The 20,743-nt window shown below is 38.3% G+C and overlaps 1 protein-coding gene across 1 annotated transcript in view; it reads left to right on the top strand.

Annotated features, from left to right (window-relative positions):
* The window catches only part of LOC103082261 (leucine-rich repeat-containing protein 37A3-like), a 57,664-nt gene that overhangs the window by 17,817 nt on the left and 19,104 nt on the right, over positions 1 to 20,743 (top strand). The window contains 2 exon segments of the mRNA XM_082931367.1: positions 18,089 to 18,159; positions 18,702 to 18,777. Coding sequence (XP_082787493.1) covers positions 18,089 to 18,159; positions 18,702 to 18,777 — 147 coding nt within the window.

The raw sequence follows: 20,743 nt of genomic DNA, 5'->3' as shown, positions 1-20,743 counted from the left end.
ACAAACCCGCATCCCCTGCATCGGCAGGCGGACTCCCAACCACTGCGCCACCAGGGAAGCCCGTTGGAAGACTTTTAATCACAGTTTCAATTTCAGTGCTTGTGATTAGTCTGTTCATATTTTCTATTTCTTCCTGATTCAGTTCTTGGCAGGTTGTGCCTTTCTAAGAATTTGTCCATTTCTTCCAGGTTGTCCATTTTATTGGCATAGAGTTGCTTGTAGTAATCTCTCATGACCTTTTGTATTTCTGCATTGTCAGTTGTTACTTCTCCTTTTTCATTTGTAATACTATTGGTATGAGTCCTCTCCCTTTTTTTCTTGATGAGTCTGGCTAATGGTTTATCTATTTTGTTTATATTCTCAAAGAACAAGCTTTTAGTTTTATTGATCTTTGCTATCATTTCCTTCATTTCTATTTCATTTATTTGTGATCATTTTTATGATTTCTTTCCTTCTGCTAACTTTAGGTTTTTTTTGTTCTTCTTTCTCTAATTGTTTTAGGTGCAAGGTTAAGTTGTTTATTCGAGATGCTTCATAAGTGGGGCTTGTATTGCTATAAACTTCCCTCTTAGAACTGCTTTTGCTGCATCCCATAGGTTTTGGGTCGTCATGTCTCCATTGTCATTTGTTTCTAGGTATTTTTTTATTTCCTCTTTGATTTCATCAGTGATCACTTCGTTATTAATTTGTGTATTGTTTAGCCTCCACGTGTTTGTATTTTTTACAGATCTTTTCCTGTAATTGATATCTAGTCTCATAGCATTGTTGTTGGAAAAGATACTTGATACAATTTCAATTTTCTTAAAATTACCGAGGCTTGATTTGTGACCCAAGGTATGATCTATCCTGGAGAATGTTCCATGAGCACTTGAGAAAAATGTGTATTCTGTTGTTTTTGGATGGAATGTCCTATAAATATCAATTAAGTTCATCTTCTTTAATGTATAATTTAAAGCTTTTGTTTCCTTATTTATTTTCATTTTGTATGATCTGTCCATTGGTGAAAGTGGGATGTTAAATTCCCCTACTGTGAATGTGCTACTGTCGATTTCCCCTTTTATGGCTGTTAGTATTTGCCTTATGTATTGAGGTGCTCCTATGTTGGGTGCATAAATATTTACAATTGTTATATCTTCTTCTTGGATCGATCCCTTGATCATTATGTAGTGTCCTTCTTTGTCTCTTCTAATAGTCTTAATTTTAAAGTCTATTTTGTCTGATATGAGAATTGCTACTCTAGCTTTCCTTTGGTTTCCATTTGCCTGGAATATCTTTTTCCATCCCCTTACTTTCAGTCTGTATGTTTCTCTAGGTCTGAAGTGGGTCTCTTGTAGACAGCATATATATGCATCTTGTTTTTGTATCCATTCAGCCAATCTGTGTCTTTTGGTGGGAGCATTTAGTCCATTTACATTTAAGGTAATTATTGATATGTATGTTCCTATTCCCATTTTCTAAATTGTTTTGTGTTCATTATTGTAGGTTTTTTCCTTCTCTTGTGTTTCTTGCCTAGAGAAGTTCCTTTAGCATTTGCTGTAAAGCTGGTTTGGTGGTGCTGAACTGTCTCAGCTTTTGCTTGTCTGTAAAGGTTTTAATTTCTCCATCAAATAGGAATGAGATCCTTGCTGGGTAGAGTAATCTTGGTTGCAGGTTTTTCTCCCTCATCACTTTAAATATGTCCTGCCAGTCCCTTCTGGCTTGCAGAGTCTCTGCTGAAAGATCAGCTGTTAACCTTATGGGGATTCCCTTGTGTGTTATTTGTTGTTTGTCCCTTGCTGCTTTAATATGCTTTCTTTTATTTAATTTTTGACAGTTTGATTAATATGTGTTCTGGTGTATTTCTCCTTTGATTTATCCTGTATGGGACTCTCTGTGCTTCCTGGACTTGATTACCTATTTCCTTTTCCATATTAGGGAAGTTTTCATCTATAATATCTTCAAATATTTTCTCAGTCCATTTCTTTTTCTCTTCTTCTTCTGGAACCCCTATATTTTGAAAGTTGGTGTGTTTAATTTTGTTCTGGAAATCTCTGAGACTGTCCTTGGTTCTTTTCATTCTTTTTTCTTTATTCTTCTCTGCAGTAGTTATTTCCACTATTTTATCTTCCAGGTCACTTATCCATTCTTCTGCCTCAGTTATTCTGCTATTGATCTCATCTAGAGTATTTTTAATTTCATTTATTGTGTTGCTCATCATTGTTTGTTTCATCTTTTGTTCTTCTAGGTTCTTGTTAAATGTTTCTTGTATTTTGTCTATTCTATTTCTAAGATTTTGGATCATTTTTACTATCATTATTCTGAATTCTTTTTCAGGTAGACTGCCTATTTCCTCTTCATTTGTTAAGTCTGGTGGGTTTTTATCTTGCTCCTTCATGTGTGGTGTTTTTTTCTATCTTCTCATTTTCCTTATCTTACTGTGTTTGAGGTCTCCTTTTTGCAGGCTGCAGGTTCGTAGTTGCCGTTGTTTTTGATGTCTGTCCCCCATGGCTAAGGTTGGTTCAGTGGTGTTTTTAGGCTTCCTTGTGTAGGGCACTAGTACTTGTGTTCTGGTGGATGAGGCTGCATCTTGTCTCTGGTGGGCAGGTCCACGTCTCATGGTGTGTTTTGGGGTGTCTGTGGACTTATTATGATTTTAGTAAGCCTCTCTGCTAGTGGGTGGGGATGTGTTCTTGATTTTCTAGTTGTTTGGCATAGGGTGTCCAGCACTGTAGCTTGCTGGTCGGTGAGTGAAGCTGGGTGCTGGCGTTGAGATGGAGATCTCTGGGAGATTTTCGCCATTTGATATTATGTGTAGGTGGGAGGTCTCTTGTTGACCAGTGTACTGAATTTGGCGCTTCCACCTCAGAGGCAGAGCACTGACTCGTGGCTGTGGCACCAAGAGCCTTTCATCCCCTCAGCTCAGAATAAAAAGGAGAAAAAGTAGAGAGAAATAGTAGAAGTAGGAAGAAAGAAAGGATGGAAGGAAGGAAGGAAGAAAGGAAGAAAGAAGAAAAGAGGAAAGAGGGAAAGAAGGAAAGAAAGAAAGAAAAGAGGGAGGGAGGGAGGGATGGAGACAGAGAGGGATGGAGGGAGGGAGGAAGGAATGAAGGAAAGAAGGAAGGAGAGAAGGAAGGAAAAATAAACAATGAAGATAAAGTAAAATAAAATAAAATATAATAAAGTTATTAAATTAAAAAAATAATTATTAAGAAAAAAATTTAAAAAAAAGCAGACAGATAGAACCTTAGGACAAATGGTGGAAGCAAAGCTATACAGACAATATCTCATACAGAAGCATACACATACACACTCAGAAAAAGGGGAAAAGGGGAAAAAATCATAAATCTTTCTCTCAAAGTCCACCTCCTCAATTTAGGATGATTCATTGTCTAAAGGAAGGAAGGAAGGAAAGAAGGAAAGAAAGAAAGAAAGAAAGAAAGAAAGAAAGAAAGAAAGAAAGAAAGAAAGAAGGAAAGAAAGAAGATATATAAAATAAAGTTATTCAAATAAAAAATAATTATTATGAAAAAAATTAAGAAAAAAAACAAAAACGGAAGGGGAAAAAATCATAAATCTTGTTCTCAAAGTCCACCTCCTCAATTTGTGATGATTCTTTGTGTTTTCATGTATTCCACAGATGCAGGGTACATAAAGTTGATTGTTGAGCTTTAATCCACTGCTTCTGAGGCTACTGGGAGAGATTTCCCTTTCTCTTCTTTGTTCTTACAGCTCCCAGGGGCTCAGCTTTGGATTTGGCCCCGCCTCTGCGTGTAGGTCACCAGAGGGCACCTGTTTTTCACTCAGACAGGATGGGGTTAAAGGAGCCGTTGATTTGGGGGCTCTGGCTCACTCAGGCCGTGGGGAGAGAGGGGCACAGAGTGTGGAGCGAGCCTGCAGCGGCAGAGGCTAGCGTGACGTTGCACCAGCCTGAGGTTCACCGTGCGTTCTCCCTGGGAAGTTGTCCATGGATCCTGGGAACCTGGCAGTGGCGGACGGTACATTCTCCCCAAAAGGGGGGTGTGGATAGTGACCTGTGCTTGCACACAGGCTTCTTGGTGCGGCAGCAGCAACCTTAGCATCTGCTGCCCGTCTCTGGGGTCCGCGAGTTTAGCCGTGGCTCATGCCCATCTGTGGAGCTCTTTTAAGCAGCGTTCTTAATCCCCTCTCCTTGCGCACCAGGAAACAAAGAGGGAAGAGAAAGTCTCTTGCATCTTCGGCAGCTCCAGACGTTTCCTGGACTCCCTCCTGGCTAGCCGTGGTGCACTAACCCCTTCAGGCTGTGTTCACGCCACCAACCATCACCCTCTCCCTGAGCTCCGACTGAAGCCTGAGCCTCAGCTTGCAGCCCCGCCAGCTGCGGCGGGTGAGCAGACAAGCCTCTCGGGATGGTGAGTGCCGGTCGACACCGATCCTCTGTGCGGGAATCTCCCCCCTTTGCCCTCTGCCACCCTGTTGCTGCACTCTCCTCCGCGGCGCTGAAGCTCCCCCACTATGCCACCCGCAGTCTCTGCCATCGAAGGTGCTTTGTAGTGTGTGGAAACCTTTCCTCCTTCACAGCTCCATCCCTATTCTTTTGTCTCTGATTTTTCTTGTTTTCTTTTGCCCTACCCAGGTACATGGGGAGTTTCTTGCCTTTTGGAAGGTCTGAGGTCTTCTGCCAACGTTCAGTAGGTGTTCTGTAGGAGTTGTTCCAGGTGTAGATGTATTTCTGGTATATCTGTGGGGAGGAAGGTGATCTCCACGTCTTACTCTTCTGCCATCTTCCCCTCGTCACTGGAAAGTATGTATTGAGAGCCTTTTTTTTTTTTTTCAAATGAGGAAACTAAGGCACAAAGAGGCCAAGAGACTTGTTTAACTCATATACATGAAACTGTGTTTTCCATAGTACTGATCTTTGGCAGGGGCAATAAAAGGCACCAAGCAAAAACACTCAAGTTAGCGTTGTCATGGAATCCCACTGATGCCTCTCCAATATGCAGATGGTCCATGAAGTTCCACTTTTGAATTTATCTTTGATATCTGCTCATGTGCAAAGTTCCTAACTGCTTAAAATGTAAGCAACACAGAGCTGCAAAGAACTAAGTTTAGCACCCAATTCTTCAGGGAGCAAAAGGTGTGGGTTCTTCCACAACCATTATTAGCTCTTTTAAATAGTAAAGCAGAAAGAATTCCTGAACACCCAGCACAGGGCCTCTCCCCAGCCACCCAGAACATTATCTTTGAAAAAGCATATATCTCTGAAGTGAATTATCTGTGACCAATAGGAACCTATGAGGTACGGAAAAAGACATTGTTTGTGTTCAGCTGTAGTGTAAAAAATATAATGAAAATACATTGCTGTAACCTAATTCAATATACTTTCTTTGCTGACTACTCTTCAATAAAAAGTGTGGGTTTTATACCCCTTCAGCTCAAAAATTCTGTGATTTCTCATGACACAAGGAAATGATAGTGGGTACATTCAATGGCCCAAAGGCGATTTTAGACTCAAGGTAAAGAGCTCTTCTACACCTGGCTTTGGAAAAGACTCTTACCTGTCTTGTGGTTCAGAAATCCAGTTTCACACAGTTCACACATTTTGGGTTAATGAAGATGTTGAGGCTGTGTCTGGAGCTGGATTAGAAATTCCTGCAGATGCCTATCTTTAGTGGCCTCCTTCCTTTCCCTTGTTAGTTTGCTGATGCCTACCTTGGGGAGAGAGCACCAAGGGTCAGTTTTTATTTTGCCAGCACCCCAGAGAGAAGGCTTATAAGGTCCCTTCTCCAGGAGGTTTTAGTAGCATCAATACAACATCTTAAACTCACCACTTTTCCTAAATATCCTATAACACCAAGAGTTCCTTATAAGAATCAGAGTTTCACTATAGTTATGTAGGCAACACAGAAAATACATTTTGGAAAACAATCAATCAATCAATCACAGTTTAAAAATTAATGAATTCATTCAAAAAACCTTCACTGAGTGTCATTCCCACTGTGTGTCAGCACTGTACTAAGTGCTGGGGATGCAAAGACACATGGGCAGGGACTTTGTCCCCAAGAAGCTTTCATACTGGAAGGAGAAAGATGGGTGTTGATGGGAAAACATATATGAGAGCCATTCTATCATCTATGCAGCAGGGTAACAAGCTGAGGGAAGGGGGTGATGAAGTAGAAAATGGGTGGTAGGTTAGAAAAGATTTGTAATGGAAGAGGCACCAACTTGTTCCTTTTAAATGTGTGTTCCTCTTAAATGACAGGAAAAGGTAGTGAAAGAATCAGAACTATCTGGTGTTGGAAATAAATTAGTACTGTACTCTTGAAACTAGTTCACAGTTATTTTCAAAAGATTGTCACAATATAGTAAGCCTTTGTTTTGGGTTAAGTCTTTCTAATAGACAAAGCTAATTTGCTTCAGGAAACATTTGCCATGGTGAGATATAAACTTTATTGCATCTCTTTCCAAAGTCAAGACACCAAGGGAAGATGCCACCCTCGAGTAAAGTCATTTTACTACATATAATAACATAATACTGGGGTGCTTATAAGTTGCCTGCATTAAATAAGTTTGGAAAAGGGCTCCAGTTGAGCTGGATTTATCATGAATTCAATGAAGCTTAGGCTTCACGGCTCCTCACTTGCATAGGTCCCTTGCAAGATCTTGAGAGGGGTCCTAGCGATTTTTGTATTCATAACTTTACATATTTTTATTCGATAGGATTTCCCAAAGTAGATAAGTTTCAGGCCCCACAAAACCTTGATTCATCAGCGGGTTTCAGGTAATTATAAGTTAGTAGGTTTCTTGAATGAAGCCACTAGGTTATTGACAGACATCAGGTGAAGTAGTTAGCAGTGTGGTAGTCTATTTTAAATCCGAAATCTATCTCAAAGACGAGCCAAAAGCTTATTAATTAATAAAGTACCACTTTTTGAATGGTGGTAGTAATCATATCTCTTTCGGATAAAATCAGGAATGAAATATATTACGGAAAACCAGCAGTTGTTGATAACCCTAAATGTTAAGTATACTTTTTCTTCTGACTTTAAAGTGTTTCTCCTTCATTCACCTATGCAGGTTCAGACTGATGGCTTATTTTTAAAAATTCTTTTAGTCACTTCATTGGTTCTAACAATACAAGCTCCATGATTTTAGAAACTGAATTACTGTACAATGTAGAAAGGCTTTATAACTTAACCAGACAGAGCACATTCACATGTTGGCTTGTCTGTGGTAAATCAATATTGTACCAAGAACGTAAGCACTAAGAGGGATAAGAGGAAAATCAAAGCCTTATCCCTATTGATTTATTAACCCCATTGTTGAAAATATCAATGAGGGAGGTGTGGCCACACTATGAAGGCAAATTGAGCTGCCCTCACAGAGCCGCCCTAATGCTCCGCCAGTCAACTAACAATTGTTTCCTTTAGATAGCTATGTACACACAAAATCTTACACACTTCAGGGTGCTGTCATCACTTTTTGCTATGTACTAGAATCCTGGCAGCTTCTCAGATTTAGAAATGTATAACGCTAAAAATAACTTGGGTCTGCCCTTTGGGGTGATTCAGGGTGGCTGTCTTATTTTTAATAGTTCAAAATTCTGAGATTGTCACACCTAGCAACTACTATACTTTTCTTTTCCCAGTTGCATCTTATTCTTCCCACCTGTAGTATTTTCTCCCATTCTATATGTTTTGTCACTTTCTTGACAGTGTCCTTTGAAGCACAAACTGTTTAATTTTTATAAAATCCCATTCATCTATTTTTCCTTTGGTTGTTTGTGCTTCTGGCAGCATGTCTAAGAAACTGTTGTCTAATGCAAGGTCATAAGATTTACTCCTGTGTTTTCTTCTAAGAGTTTTATAGCCTAAGCTCCTACATTTAGATATTTGATCTATTTAGATCAAATTAATTTTCATAAATGGCGTGAAGTGTAGGAGTACAGCTTCATTATTTTGTGTGTGGATGTACAGTTGTCCCAGCATCATGTTTTTATTTTGATTTTAACATCTTTATTGGAGTATAATTGCTTTACAATGGTATGTTAGTTTAAGCTTCACAACAAAATGAATCAGTTATATATATATACGTATGTTCCCATATCTCTTCCCCCTTGCGACTCCCTCCCTCTCACCCTCCCTATCCCACCCCTCCAGGCGGTCACAAAGCACCGAGATGATCTCCCTGTGCTATGTGGCTGCTTCCCACTAGCTATCTACCTTACGTTTGGTAGTGTATATATGTTTGGTAGTGTACATATGTCCATGCCTCTCTCTCGCTTTGTCACAGTTTACCCTTCCCCCTCCCCATATCCTCACGTCCATTCTCTAGTAAGTCTGTGTCTTTATTCCTGTTTCACCCCTAGGTTCTTCATGACATTTTTTCCCTTAAATTCCATATATATGTGTTAGCATACGGTATTTGTCTCTCTCTTTCTGACTTACTTCACTCTGTATGACAGACTCTAGGTCTATCCACCTCATTAGAAATAGCTCAATTTCATTTCTTTATATGGCTGAGTAATATTCCATTGTACATATGGGCCACATCTTCTTTATCCATTCATCCGATGATGGAAACTTAGGTTGTTTCCATCTCTGGGCTATAGTAAATAGAGCTGCAATGAACATTTTGGTACATGATTCTTTTGAATTATGGTTTTCTCAGGGTATATGCCTAGTAGAGGGACTGCTGGGTCATATGGTAGTTCTATTTGTAGTTTTTTAAGGAACCTCCATACTGTTCTCCACAGTGGCTGTATCAATTTACATTCCCACCAACAGTGTAAGAGGGTTCCCTTTTCTCCACACCCTCTCCAGCATTTATTGTTTCTAGATTTTTTGATGATGGCCATTCTGACTGGTGTGAGATGATATCTCATTGTAGTTTTGATTTGCATTTCTCTAATGATTAGTGATGTTGAGCATTCTTTCATGAGTTTGTTGGTAGTCTGTATATCTTCTTTGGAGAAATGTCTATTTAGGTCTTCTGCTCATTTTTAGATTGAGTTGTTTGTTTTTTTTCTTATTAAGCTACATGAGCTGCTTATAAATTTTGGAGATTAATCCTTTGTCAGTTGCAAATATTTTCTCCCATTCTGAGGGTTGTCTTTTGGTCCTGTTTATGGTTTCCTTTGCTGTGCAAAAGCTTTGAAGTTTCATTAGGTCCCATTTGTTTATTTTTGTTTTTATTTCCATTTCTCTAGGAGGTGGGTCAAAAAGGACCTTGCTGTGATTTATGTCATAGAGTGTCCTGCCTATGTTTTCCTCTAAGAGTTTGATAGTTTCTGGCCTTACATTTAGGTCTTTAATCCATTTTGAGCTTATTTTTGTGTATGGTGTTAGGGAGTGATCTAATCTCATACTTTTACATGTAGCTGTCCAGTTTTCCCAGCACCACTTATTGAAGAGGCTGTCCTTTCTCCACTGTACATTCCTGCCTCCTTTATCAAAGATAAGGTGACCATATGTGCGTGGGTTTATCTCTGGGCTTTCTATCCTGTTCCATTGATGTATATTTCTATTTTTGTGCCAGTACCATACTGTCTTGATTACTGTAGCTTTGTAGCATAGTCTGAAGTCAGGAAGCCTGATTCCTCCAGCTCCATCCATTTTCCGTTCTCGAGATTGCCTTCGCTATTCAGGGTCTTTTGTGTTTCCATACAAATTGTGAAATTTTTTGTTCTAGTTCTGTGAAAAATGCCAGTGGTAGTTTGATAGGGATTGCATTGAATCTGTAGATTGCTTTGGGTAGTAGAGTCATTTTCACAATGTTGATTCTTCCAATCCAAGAACATGGTATATCTCTCCATCTATTTGTATCATCTTTAATTTCTTTTATTAGTGTCTTATAATTTTCTGCATACAGGTCTTTTGTCTTCTTAGCTAGGTTTATTTCTAGATATTTTATTCTTTTTGTTGCAATGGTAAATTATTTATTCTTTTTGTTGCAATGGTAAATGTAATGGTAAATGGTAAATGCCAGAGATTTCTGTGCATTAATTTTGTATCCTGTTACTTTACCAAATTCATTGATTATTTCTGGTAGTTTTCTGGTAGCATCTTTAGGATTCTGTATGTATAGTATCATGTCATCTGCAAATAGTGACGGCTTTACTTCTTCTTTTCCGATTAGGATTCCTTTTATTTCCTTATCTTCTCTGATTGCTGTGGCTAAAAATTCCAAAACTATGTTGCATAAGAGTGGTGAGAGTGGGCAACCTTGTCTTGTTCTTGATCTTAGTGGAAATGCTTTCAATTTTTCACCATTGAGGACAATGTTGGCTGTGGGTTTATCATATATGGCCTTTATTATGTTGAGGAAAGTTCCCTCTATGCCTACTTTCTGCAGGGTTGTTATCATAAATCTTAAGTGTTGAATTTTGTCAAAAGCTTTTTCTGCCTCTATTGAGATGATCATATGGTTTTTATCGTTCAATTTGTTAATATGGTGTATCACGTTGATTGATTTGCATATATTGAAGAACGCTTGCATTCCTGGAATAAACCCCACTTGATCATGGGGTATGATCTGTTTAATGTGCTGTTGGATTCTGTTTGCTTGTATTTTGTTGAGGATTTTTGCATCTATGTTCATCAGTGATATTGACCTGTAGTTTTCTTTCTTTGTGACATCCTTGTCTGGTTTTGGAATCGGGGCGATGGTGGCCTCGTAGAATGAGTTGGGGAGTGTTCCTCCCTCTGCTATATGTTGGAAGAGTTTGAGAAGGATAGGTGTTAGCTCTTCTCTAAATGTTTGATAGAATTCACCTGTGAAGCCATCTGGTCCTGGGCTTTTGTTTATTGGAATATTTTTAATCACAGTTTCAATTTCATTGCTTGTGATTGGTCTGTTCATACTTTCTATTTCTTCCTGATTCAGTCTTGGCAGGTTGTGCCTTTCTAAGAATTTGTCCATTTCTTCCAGGTTGTCCATTTTATTGGCACAGAGTGGCTCGTAGTAATCTCTCATGATCTTTTGTGTTTCTGCAGTGTCAGTTGCTACTTCTTTTCTAATTCTATTGATTTGAGACTTCTCCCTTTTTTTCTTGATGAGTCTGGCTAATGGTTTATCAATTTTGTTTATCTTCTCAAAGAATCAGCTTTTAGTTTTATTGATCTTTGCTATCGTTTTCATCATTTCTGTTAATTTATTTCTGATCTGATTTTTATGATTTCTTTCCTTCTGCTAACTTTGGGTTTTTTTGTTCTTCTTCCTCTAATTGCTTTAGGTGCAAGGTTAGGTTGTTTATTCGAGATGCTCCCTGTTTCTTAACGTAGGAGTGTATTGCTATAAACTTCCCTCTTAGAACTGCTTTTGCTGCATTCCATAGATTTTGAGTCGTCTTGTCTCCATTGTCATTTGTTTCTAGGTATTTATTTTTATTTCCTCTTTGATTTCTTCAGTGGTCACTTCGTTATTAAGTAGTGTATTGTTTAGCCTCCATGTATTTGTATTTTTTACAGATCTTTTCCTGTAATTGATATCTAGTCTCATGGCATTGTGGTCGGAAAAGATACTTGCTACAATTTCAATTTTCTTAAATTTACCAAGGCTTGATTTGTGAACCAAGATATGATCAATCTTGGAGAATGTTCCATGAGCACTTGAGAAAAATGTGTATTCTGTTGTTTTTGGATGGAATGCCCTATAAATATCAATTAAGTCCATCTTGTTTAATGTCTCATTTAAAGCTTGAATTTCCTTATTTATGTTCATTTTGTATGATCTGTCCATTGGTGAAAGTGGGGTGTTAAAGTCCCCTACTATGGATGTGTTACTGTTGATTTCCCCTTTTATGGCTGTTATTATTTGCTGTATGTATTGAGGTGCTCCTATGTTGGGTGCATAAATATTTACAATTGTTATATCTTCTTCTTGGATCAATCCCTTGATCATTATGTAGTTTCCTTCTTTGTCTCTTCTAATAGCCTTTATTTTAAAGTCTATTTTGTCTGATATGAGAATTGCTTCTCCAGCTTTCTTTTGGTTTCCATTTGCATGAAATACCTTTTTCCATCCCCTTACTTTCAGTCTGTATGTGTCTAGGTCTGAAGTGGGTCTCTTGTAGACAGCCAATATATGTGTCTTGTTTTTGTGTCCATTCAGCTAATCTGTGTCTTTTGGTGGGAGCATTTAGTCCATTTACATTTAAGGTAATTATCGATATGTATGTTCCTAATCCCATTTTCTAAATTGTTTTGGGTTCGTTATTGTAGGTCTTTTCCTTCTCTTGTGTTTCTTGCCTAGAGAAGTTCCTTTAGCATTTGTTGTAAAGCTGGTTTGGTGGTGCTGAACTCTCTCAGCTTTTGCTTGTCTGTAAAGCTTTTAATTTCTCCATCAAATCTGAGTGAGATCCTTGCTGGGTAGAGTAATCTTGGTTGCAGGTTCTTCTCCTTCATCACTTTCAATATGTCCTGCCACTCCCTTCTGGCTTGCAGAGTTTCTGCTAAGAGATCAGCTGTTAACCTTATGGGGATTCCCTTGTGTGTTATTTGTTGTTTTTCCCTTGCTGCTTTTAATATGTTTTCTTTGCATTTAATTTTTGACAGTTTGATTAATATGTGTTCTGGCATATTTCTCCTTGGATTTATCCTGTATGGGACTCTCTGTGCTTCCTGGATTAGATTAACTATTTCCTTTCTCATATTAGGGAAGTTTTCAACTATAATCTCTTCAAATATTTTCTCAGTCCCTTTCTTTTTCTCTTCTTCTTCTGGAACCCCTATAGCTCGAATGTTGGTGCGTTTAATGTTGTCCCAGAGGTCTCTGAGACTGTCCTCCATTCTTTTCATTCTTTTTTCTTTATTCTGCTCTGCAGTAGTTATTTCCACTATTTTATCTTCCAGTTCACTTATCCGTTCTTCTGTCTCAGTTATTCTGTTATTGATCCCATCTAAAGTATTTTTCATTTCATTGATTGTGTTGTTCATCATTGTTTGTTTCATCTTTTGTTCTTCTAGGTCCTTGTTAACTGTTTCTTGCATGTTGTCCATTCTATTTCCAAGATTTTGGATCATCTTTACTATCATTATTCTGAACTCTTTTTCAGGTAGACTGCCTATTTCTTCTTCATTTGTTAGGTCTGGTGCCTTTTTATCTTGCTCCTTCATCTGCTGTGTGTTTTTCTGTCTTCTCATTTTGCTTACCTTACTGTGTTTGGGGTCTCCTTTTTGCAGGCTGCAGGTTCATAGTTGCTGTTTTTGGTGTCTGTCCCCGTGGCTAAGGTTGGTTTAGTGGTTTGTGTAGGCTTCCTGGTGGAGGGGACTAGTGCCTGTGTTCTGGTGGATGAGGCTGGATCTTTTCTTTCTGGTTGGCAGGTCCATGTCTAGTGGTGTGTTTTGGGGTGTCTGTCGACTTATTTTTATTTTGGGCAGCCTCTCTGCTAATGGGTGGGGTTGTGTTCCTGTCTTGCTAGTTGTTTGGCATAGGATTTCCAGCACTGCAGCTTGCTGGTCGTTGAGTGAACCTGGGTGCTGGTGTTTAGATGGAGATCTCTGGGAGATTTTCGCCATTTGATATTATGTGCAGCTGGGAGATCTCTTGTGGACCAGTGTCCTGAAGTTGGCTCTCCCACCTCAGAGGCACAGCACTAACTGCTGGCTGCAGCACCAAGAGCCTTTCATCCACATGGTTCAGAATAAAAGGGAGAAAAAGTAGAAAGAATGATTTAGTAGAAGTAAAAAGAAAGAAAGGAGGGAGTGATGGAGTGAGGGAGCAAGGAAAGAAGGAGGGAAGGAAGAAAAAAAGAAGATAAGGTAAAAGAAAATAAAGTAAGATAAAATATAATCAAGTTATTAAAATAAAAAAAAATTATTAAGGGGAACCCCCCCCCAAAAAAAACGGATGGATAGAATCCTGGAACAAATGGTGGAAGCAAAGCTATACAGACAAAATCTCACACAGAAGCATACACATACACACTCACAAAAAGAGGAAAAGGGGAAAAAATCATAAATGTTGCTCTCAAAGTCCACCTCTTCAATTTGGGATGATTCATTGTCTAAAGGAGGGAAGGAAGGAAAGAAAGAATGAAGATAAAGTAAAATAAAATAAGGTTATTAAAATAAAGAGTTATTATTAAGAAATAAATTTTAAAAAAAGATGGACAGATAAAACCCTCGGATAATGGTGGAAGCAAAGCTATACATTCAAAATCTCACACAGAAGCATACACATACACACAAAAAAAGGAAAAGGAGAAAGAATAATAAATCTTGCCCTCAAAGTCCACCTCCTTAATTTGGGATGATTCGTTGTCTATTCATGTATTCCACAGATGCAGGGTAGATAAAGTTGATTGTGGATCTTTAATCTGCTGCTTCTGTGGCTGCTGGGAGAGATTTCCCTTTCTCTTCTTTGTTCTCACAGCTCCCAGGGGCTCAGCTTTGGATTTGGCCCCGCCTGTGAGTGTAGGTCGCTGGAGGGCGTCTGTTCTTTGCTCAGATAGGACCGGGTTAAAGGAGCCACTGATTCAGAGGCTCTGGTTCACTTAGGCCGAGGGTAGGGAGGGTCACGGAGTGCAGGGCGAGCCTGCAGTGGCAGAGGCCAGCGTGACGTTGCACCAGACTGAGGCGTGCCGTGCGTTCTCCCGGGGGAGTTGTCCCTGGATCCCGGGACCCTGGCAGTGGTGGGCTGCACAGGCTCCCCAGAAGTGGGGTGTGGATAGTGACCTGTGTTCGCATACAGGCTTCTTGGTGGCGGCAGCAGCAACCTTAGCGTCTCATGTCTGTCTCTGTGGTCCGCGCTTTTAGCCGCGGCTCGCGCCCGTCTCTGGAGCTCCTTCAAGCAGCGTTCTTAGTCCCCTCTCCTCGCGCACCAAGGAAATAAAGAGAGAAGAAAAAGTCTCTTGCCTCTTCGGCAGGTCCAGAGTTTTCCCCGGACTCCCTCCCGGCCAGCCGTGGCGCACTAACCCCCTGCAGGCTGTGTTCAATCTGCCAACCCCAGTCCTTTCCCTGTGCTCTGACCAAAGCCCTGCCCGCTCTGGCGGGGGAGCAGACAAGCCTCTTGGGCTGGTGAGTGCCAGTCGGCCCTGATTCTCTGTGCTGGAATCTCTCTGCTTTGCCCTCCGCACCCCTGTTGCTGTGCTCTCCTCTGCGCCTCCGAAGCTCCCCCCCTCCGCCACCCGCAGTCTCCACCCACGAAGGGGCTTCCTAGTGGACACTTTTACTCCTTCACACCTCCCTCTCACTGGTGCAGGACCCGTCCCTATCCTTTTGTCTCTGTTTATTCTTTTTCCTTTTGCCCTACCCAGGTACGTGGGGGGTTTCTTGCCTTTTGGGAGGTCTGAGGTCTTCTGCCAGCGTTCAGTAGGTGTTCTGTTGGAGTTGTTCCACATGTAGCTGTATTTCTGGTGTATCTGTGGGGAGGAAGGTGATCTCCACGTCTTACTCTTCCACCATCTTCCCGGAAGTTCCCCCAGCATCATTTGAAAAGACTGTTCTTTCTACGTTGAATTGCTTTGGCACCCTTGTTGAAAATCAATAGACCATAAATATGAGGGTTTATTTCTATACCATCAATTCTGTTCGGTTGATTTTCATGTCTGTTCTTATTCCAGTACCACACTGTGATTGCAGTAGCTTTGAACTGAGGTTTGAAACCAGGATGTTTGAGCCCTCCCACTTTGTTCTTTACCAACATTCTTTTGTTTATTTTTTTGTTTCCTTGAATTGTTTCCTTGAATTTGTTTCCTTGAATTGCCATATGAATTTTAGAATTAGCTTGGCAATTTCTGGGAAGAAGTCAGCTGGGATTTTGATAGGAATTGCAATGGAACCATAGGTCGATTTGGGAAGTAGCGGCATTTTAATAAGTTTATCTTCTAGTCCATGAATCCAGCATGTCTTTATATTTATTTAGAGCTTCTTCAAGTTCTTTCAACAGTTTTTTACTTTTCAGTGTTAATCTTGAACTTACTTGGTTAAATTTTTTCCTAAGTATTTTATTGATTTTGATGCTATTACACAAGGAATTGTTTTCATTTCTTTTCTGGATTATTCATTGCTGGTGTGTAGAAATAATATTGATCTTATATCCTACAACTTTGCTGAACTCATTTATTAATGCTAACAGTTATTTTCCTGGATTGCCAGGAATATCTCTGTGGTCTTCCAGTTTCCCAGGAATACATTGGAACATTTCAAAGTCTCTGTGGACATCTCATTCCTCAGCTTTTCTTTTTAAGCTTTTAGTTTGGGCTGTTTTTTGCCCCAAAATGTTATCCATTGCCTCATGCAACCACCATGTTAAAATATTTGCTTGAAGAGGTTTTCCAGAAATGCCACATGAGGAGAGGCTTTTCTCACTATACATCTCTCAGTTAGGTCAAAAGCAAGCCTTTCAAGTGAGGTCTTCCAGTTGACGACCAGACATGTAAAACAATGACAGTTCTTTGGGAATGAGGCTTAGAAGGACGTCCCAGTCCATGTTGCTCCTTCTGGTACCAGGCATGTGGGATTTTTTTCAAGGCTACCCCTGTCATGGAGAGCAAAGTTCAAGGACAAGTTAAAGGAACACAGATCTCATTGTTCTTACAGAAATTAATTTGTTTTCCTTTCATAAGTTGCTCCCCAATTTGCTGCAAGCCTGTTGGTTAAATTTTTAGAGTTCAGAAGAAGTTAATTCTGACCATTTTTGCCAGTTTTGTTGTTGTTTCTTCTATGGAGGGATGAATTTTCAGATGTCTTTCCTCCAACATTTTTACTGATTTTCCTGCAATATTTTTTAATATCTCTAAAGTCTCAATGACCATAACCTAATTAAATATTTATCATGGGAGATGATTAAGGAAAAAATAAATAAACAGAGAAATAAATTAACAAATAAAAAGAGAAAATATAACTCTCATAGAGGCTTTCCCAGATGGGTAGATTAAGGTTGAAAAGGTATTTCTATATTCAGTGCTCTCAAAATTAAGGTTAAAGTAACAAATGTTTGAAAACAACCCCCCCCTTTATTTTTTCATTCATGTTAAACACAGGCTTTAGAGTCAGAACTGAGTTCAAATTCCAGCTCTGCTTCTTTCTAGCTTGATGACTCAGGACAAGTTATGTAACTTCTCTGTGCCTCAGTTTCCTCATTTGTACAATGGGATAATATATCTATCACATAAGGTTACTGTGAGGAATAAATGTTAAATGCTGATCACAGATGCCTGGTAACCCAAAAGATATTAGTTTTGATAATTATCTTTATAATATTCTGCAAAAATATGCTAATAATTCTTGAATTAACCTAAAGTCAGATATTCTTTTCTTTCTTCCGTTTTTTTTTTTTTTTCCCCGTATTTGTTTTAAAGAACTAAAAAACAAACAAAAAATATAGAAAGAAAGAATTAAGAAGAAAATCTGTTCCAGCATTTTGGAATAAAATTTTGTTCCCCAAAATTAATTTGTTTATTTTATTGATATATAAACAAAATTTTATTTATTTATTCAGCAAACATTTATTAAATACCTAGTAAATATTAGACACTATGTTAGGCACAGGAATAATAATGACAATAAAGTGTGGTCCCTGCTCTCAAGTTGCTGACAATCTAGGAGAGTGACAAGTGAACAGGTGATTACATACACAGTAAGAAAAGCTATTATACAAGAATACACATGGGACTATGTGATGGGAGTATGGCTTTCACCAGTTCCTCTTGGATTTACCTCTTCTTCTTTGGTTCCAGAACCAAGGAATTAGCCCTATTTTTGTATTTAAGTGGGTAGTTTAAATCATGAAATTAAAAAAATTGTAGAAATGAAAGAAAACACCTTGAATTATGGAGGACACTAGAAATAGTACTTTTTTTTACAGAGCAAGGGCTTCCTACCAGCATACTCACTTCTAGGGTTTTTAACCTGAAACGTTCTTTGGCATATTTTTTCTTTGCTTGCAACTTTTTTTCTTTTTTGTTTGTTTGTTTGTTTGTGTGTTTCTTTCTCTTCTCCACTTTATCATCTAGAGACCTGCCTAGTTCCCAATGAAAGAGTGTTTTACAGATTCTAAGGGTGATTTATAGGTAAAGACAGAAAATGATTTTTTTTGTAACCTTCAAGTTATATACCAAAAAAAATGAATATAAGCTTTCATGGAAGTGAGTGAAAATTAAGATAATTTTAATTCCATTCCTATTTTTCAAAATTCTTAATCATAATCCTTTGACAACAGTTGAAGATTCTTATCTTTTTAAATTGCCAGCATTAAAATATTTATAAGTATTGCAACAGTTTCATAGCTAATGAGATAATTTCTGCTGTATTTTACTTTCATCAAAGATTGAGTACTTTGGCTAAAAAGTCATGTTAGATTTTAACTGGATTATTGAAAATAAGAGTTATTGGCAAAGAAAAGGATTAAGAAAGAATATATATGGGTAAGACAGCCAGCAGAGAATGAGAACAGTGTTAAAGAACACATATAGATATGGAACATGTAGATACATGTAGGAATATTATTTACCCCAGAAAGCAAAAAGGAATAAGGGGTACATTATTTTTTTTTTAAAGAGTGATCAAAAGAGGTAGATACAATTGAAAATGAGAAGTAAGGATAATAAAAAATGATTGTACTGTTGAGCACCAAATCATTAATTTCATGATGCAAATTTAAATTTCTTCAATAAGAGTTCTTTGGAATTATCATCTATGGCAAGTAAGAAGCCAGAATTGAAGTAACCACATGTTAAGTATCTTTTTAAGTTTAGAATTTTTGTCTTTCAGTTTTGTACCATGCATGTTAAGCCTTCTACTTCATAGACATGGGAACAACACAAGTGTCACATACAACAATTGAAAGCATCCTCGTGATGACCCTTGAATTTGAAAAACTGTAAGTTGATTTTTCTTACATTTATTTTCACTCAATAGTGTTTTTTAGGTTTGTTTTGTTATTTTCTTTTGTCAGGTTTATTTATGTATAATTTCCATTTAACAAAATTCACTATTTTTAAACATAGAGTGTGATGTGTTTTGACAAACATATACTTCTATAGCCACAACCACATTTGAGTTGAAGAAAACCTCTGCCCTCACAAAAGACCCCTCATGTCTCTTTGTACTCAATCCATCCTCCTCCCACTACCAACCCCTGGAAACCACCAATCTGATTTTTGTCTGTATAATGTTGCCTTTTACAGAATATCTTACAAACGAAATCATGTGATATGTAGCCTTTTGTTTTTGGCTTCTTTAACTTAGCCAGTCTCTTTGGAGCTTCATCTGTTTTGTTGCACATGTCAGTAGTTCATTCCTTTTTATTGCTGAGTAGTATTCTAGTTGTGTGGATTCACAGTTTGTTTTCGCATTCATAGTTTGATGAACATTTGAATATTTTTCTAGTTTTTTGGCTATTATGAGCAAAGCCTCTGAAAACACTCACATGTGTGTGTGAACATATGTTTTGTACGAGCATATGTTTTCATTTCTTTGGGGTAAAATACCTAAGGGTGGGATTGCTTCATCATATGCTAAGTGCATATTTAACATTTTAAGAAACTGCTAGACTGTTTTCTAAAGTGCCTGTGCCATTTTGCTTTCCCACTAGCAGTCTATGACAGTTGCAGTTGCTCCACATCTTCACCTGATCCTTATATTTGTTTTTAAAAAAATTTTAGCCTTTCTCGTAGGTGTGTAGTTACATCTCGTGGTTTTTGCCACATTTTGCGTTTCTGTAATAGCTGATGATGTTGAGTGTCTATTCATGTGCAAATACCTTTTGAAATGAAGTGTCTGTTCAAATCCATTTTTAATTGGATATTTATATTGTTTCAAGAGTGCTTTCTATTAAAAGCAATGGAGAAAATCATTTCTCTCAGATATGTGTTTAATAAATATCTTCTCCTGGACTGTGACTTATTTTCATTGTATTAAAGTGTTTCTGAAGACTAGAAGTTTTAAATTTTTGATGAACTATAATTTAGCAATTTTTCTTTTTTTCTCATATTTATTTATGTATTTGGTTGTCCTGGGTCTTAGTTGCAGCAGATGGGCTCCTTAGTTGTGGCTCCTTAGTTTCTTAGTTGTGGCATGTGAACTCTCAGTTGTGGCATGCATATGGGATCTAGTTCCCTGACCAGGGATCGACCACGGGCCCCCTGCTTTGGGAACTCGGAGTCTTAACACCCAGGGAAGTCCCTTAGCAATTTTTCTTAGATGGTTTGTGCTTTTTTGTGTCTTATCTAAGAAATGTTTGTCTGAGACCCCATTGTGTAACCCAAAATCACAAAGATTTTCTCCTATGTTTTCTTTCAGAAGTTATATCATTACATTTAGGTCTATGATTCATTTTGAGTTAATTTTCATATATGTTGTGAGGGAAGGGCCAAGTTTCTTTTTTTTTTCAGTTTAAAAAACTTTTTCTATAGGACCCTATTGTGACAGTTAATTACACAACTTACTGCACCTAAAATTGTGCCATCCCCCCTGCAATATGGCAAGCTAATAGAAACTTTCTGTTGTGCCAAGGTTAGTTGAAAGGATTGCATGAGATTAGTATGCGGAAATTCCCTGCATTTAGCATTCTGTTCCAACCGTCTTTGTCAGGTCAGCTGAAAAATGAGTGTCTTCACCATGCCGTCACACATTGGTTACTGCTCTAGCCTCATCTTACTCAGCCTCCCACAGCATCTGCCACAATTGCGATCTCTCTCATGACAGGTAGATGTCCTCCTCTCTGGATATTAAAAATTATTTCCCTATGTAACTACAATACTGTTAACACACAATATTGAAGAAATTATATTCCTACACAATAATATTACCTTATAAGGAGTTGTTATTCAAATTTCCCCAATTGC

The sequence above is a fragment of the Lipotes vexillifer genome, unplaced genomic scaffold, assembly GCF_000442215.2.
Source record: "Lipotes vexillifer unplaced genomic scaffold, Lipotes_vexillifer_v1.1 scaffold1479, whole genome shotgun sequence".
In the NCBI taxonomy this organism is placed as follows: Eukaryota; Metazoa; Chordata; class Mammalia; order Artiodactyla; family Lipotidae; genus Lipotes; species Lipotes vexillifer.
This window is presented reverse-complemented; position numbering and strand designations above follow the sequence as displayed.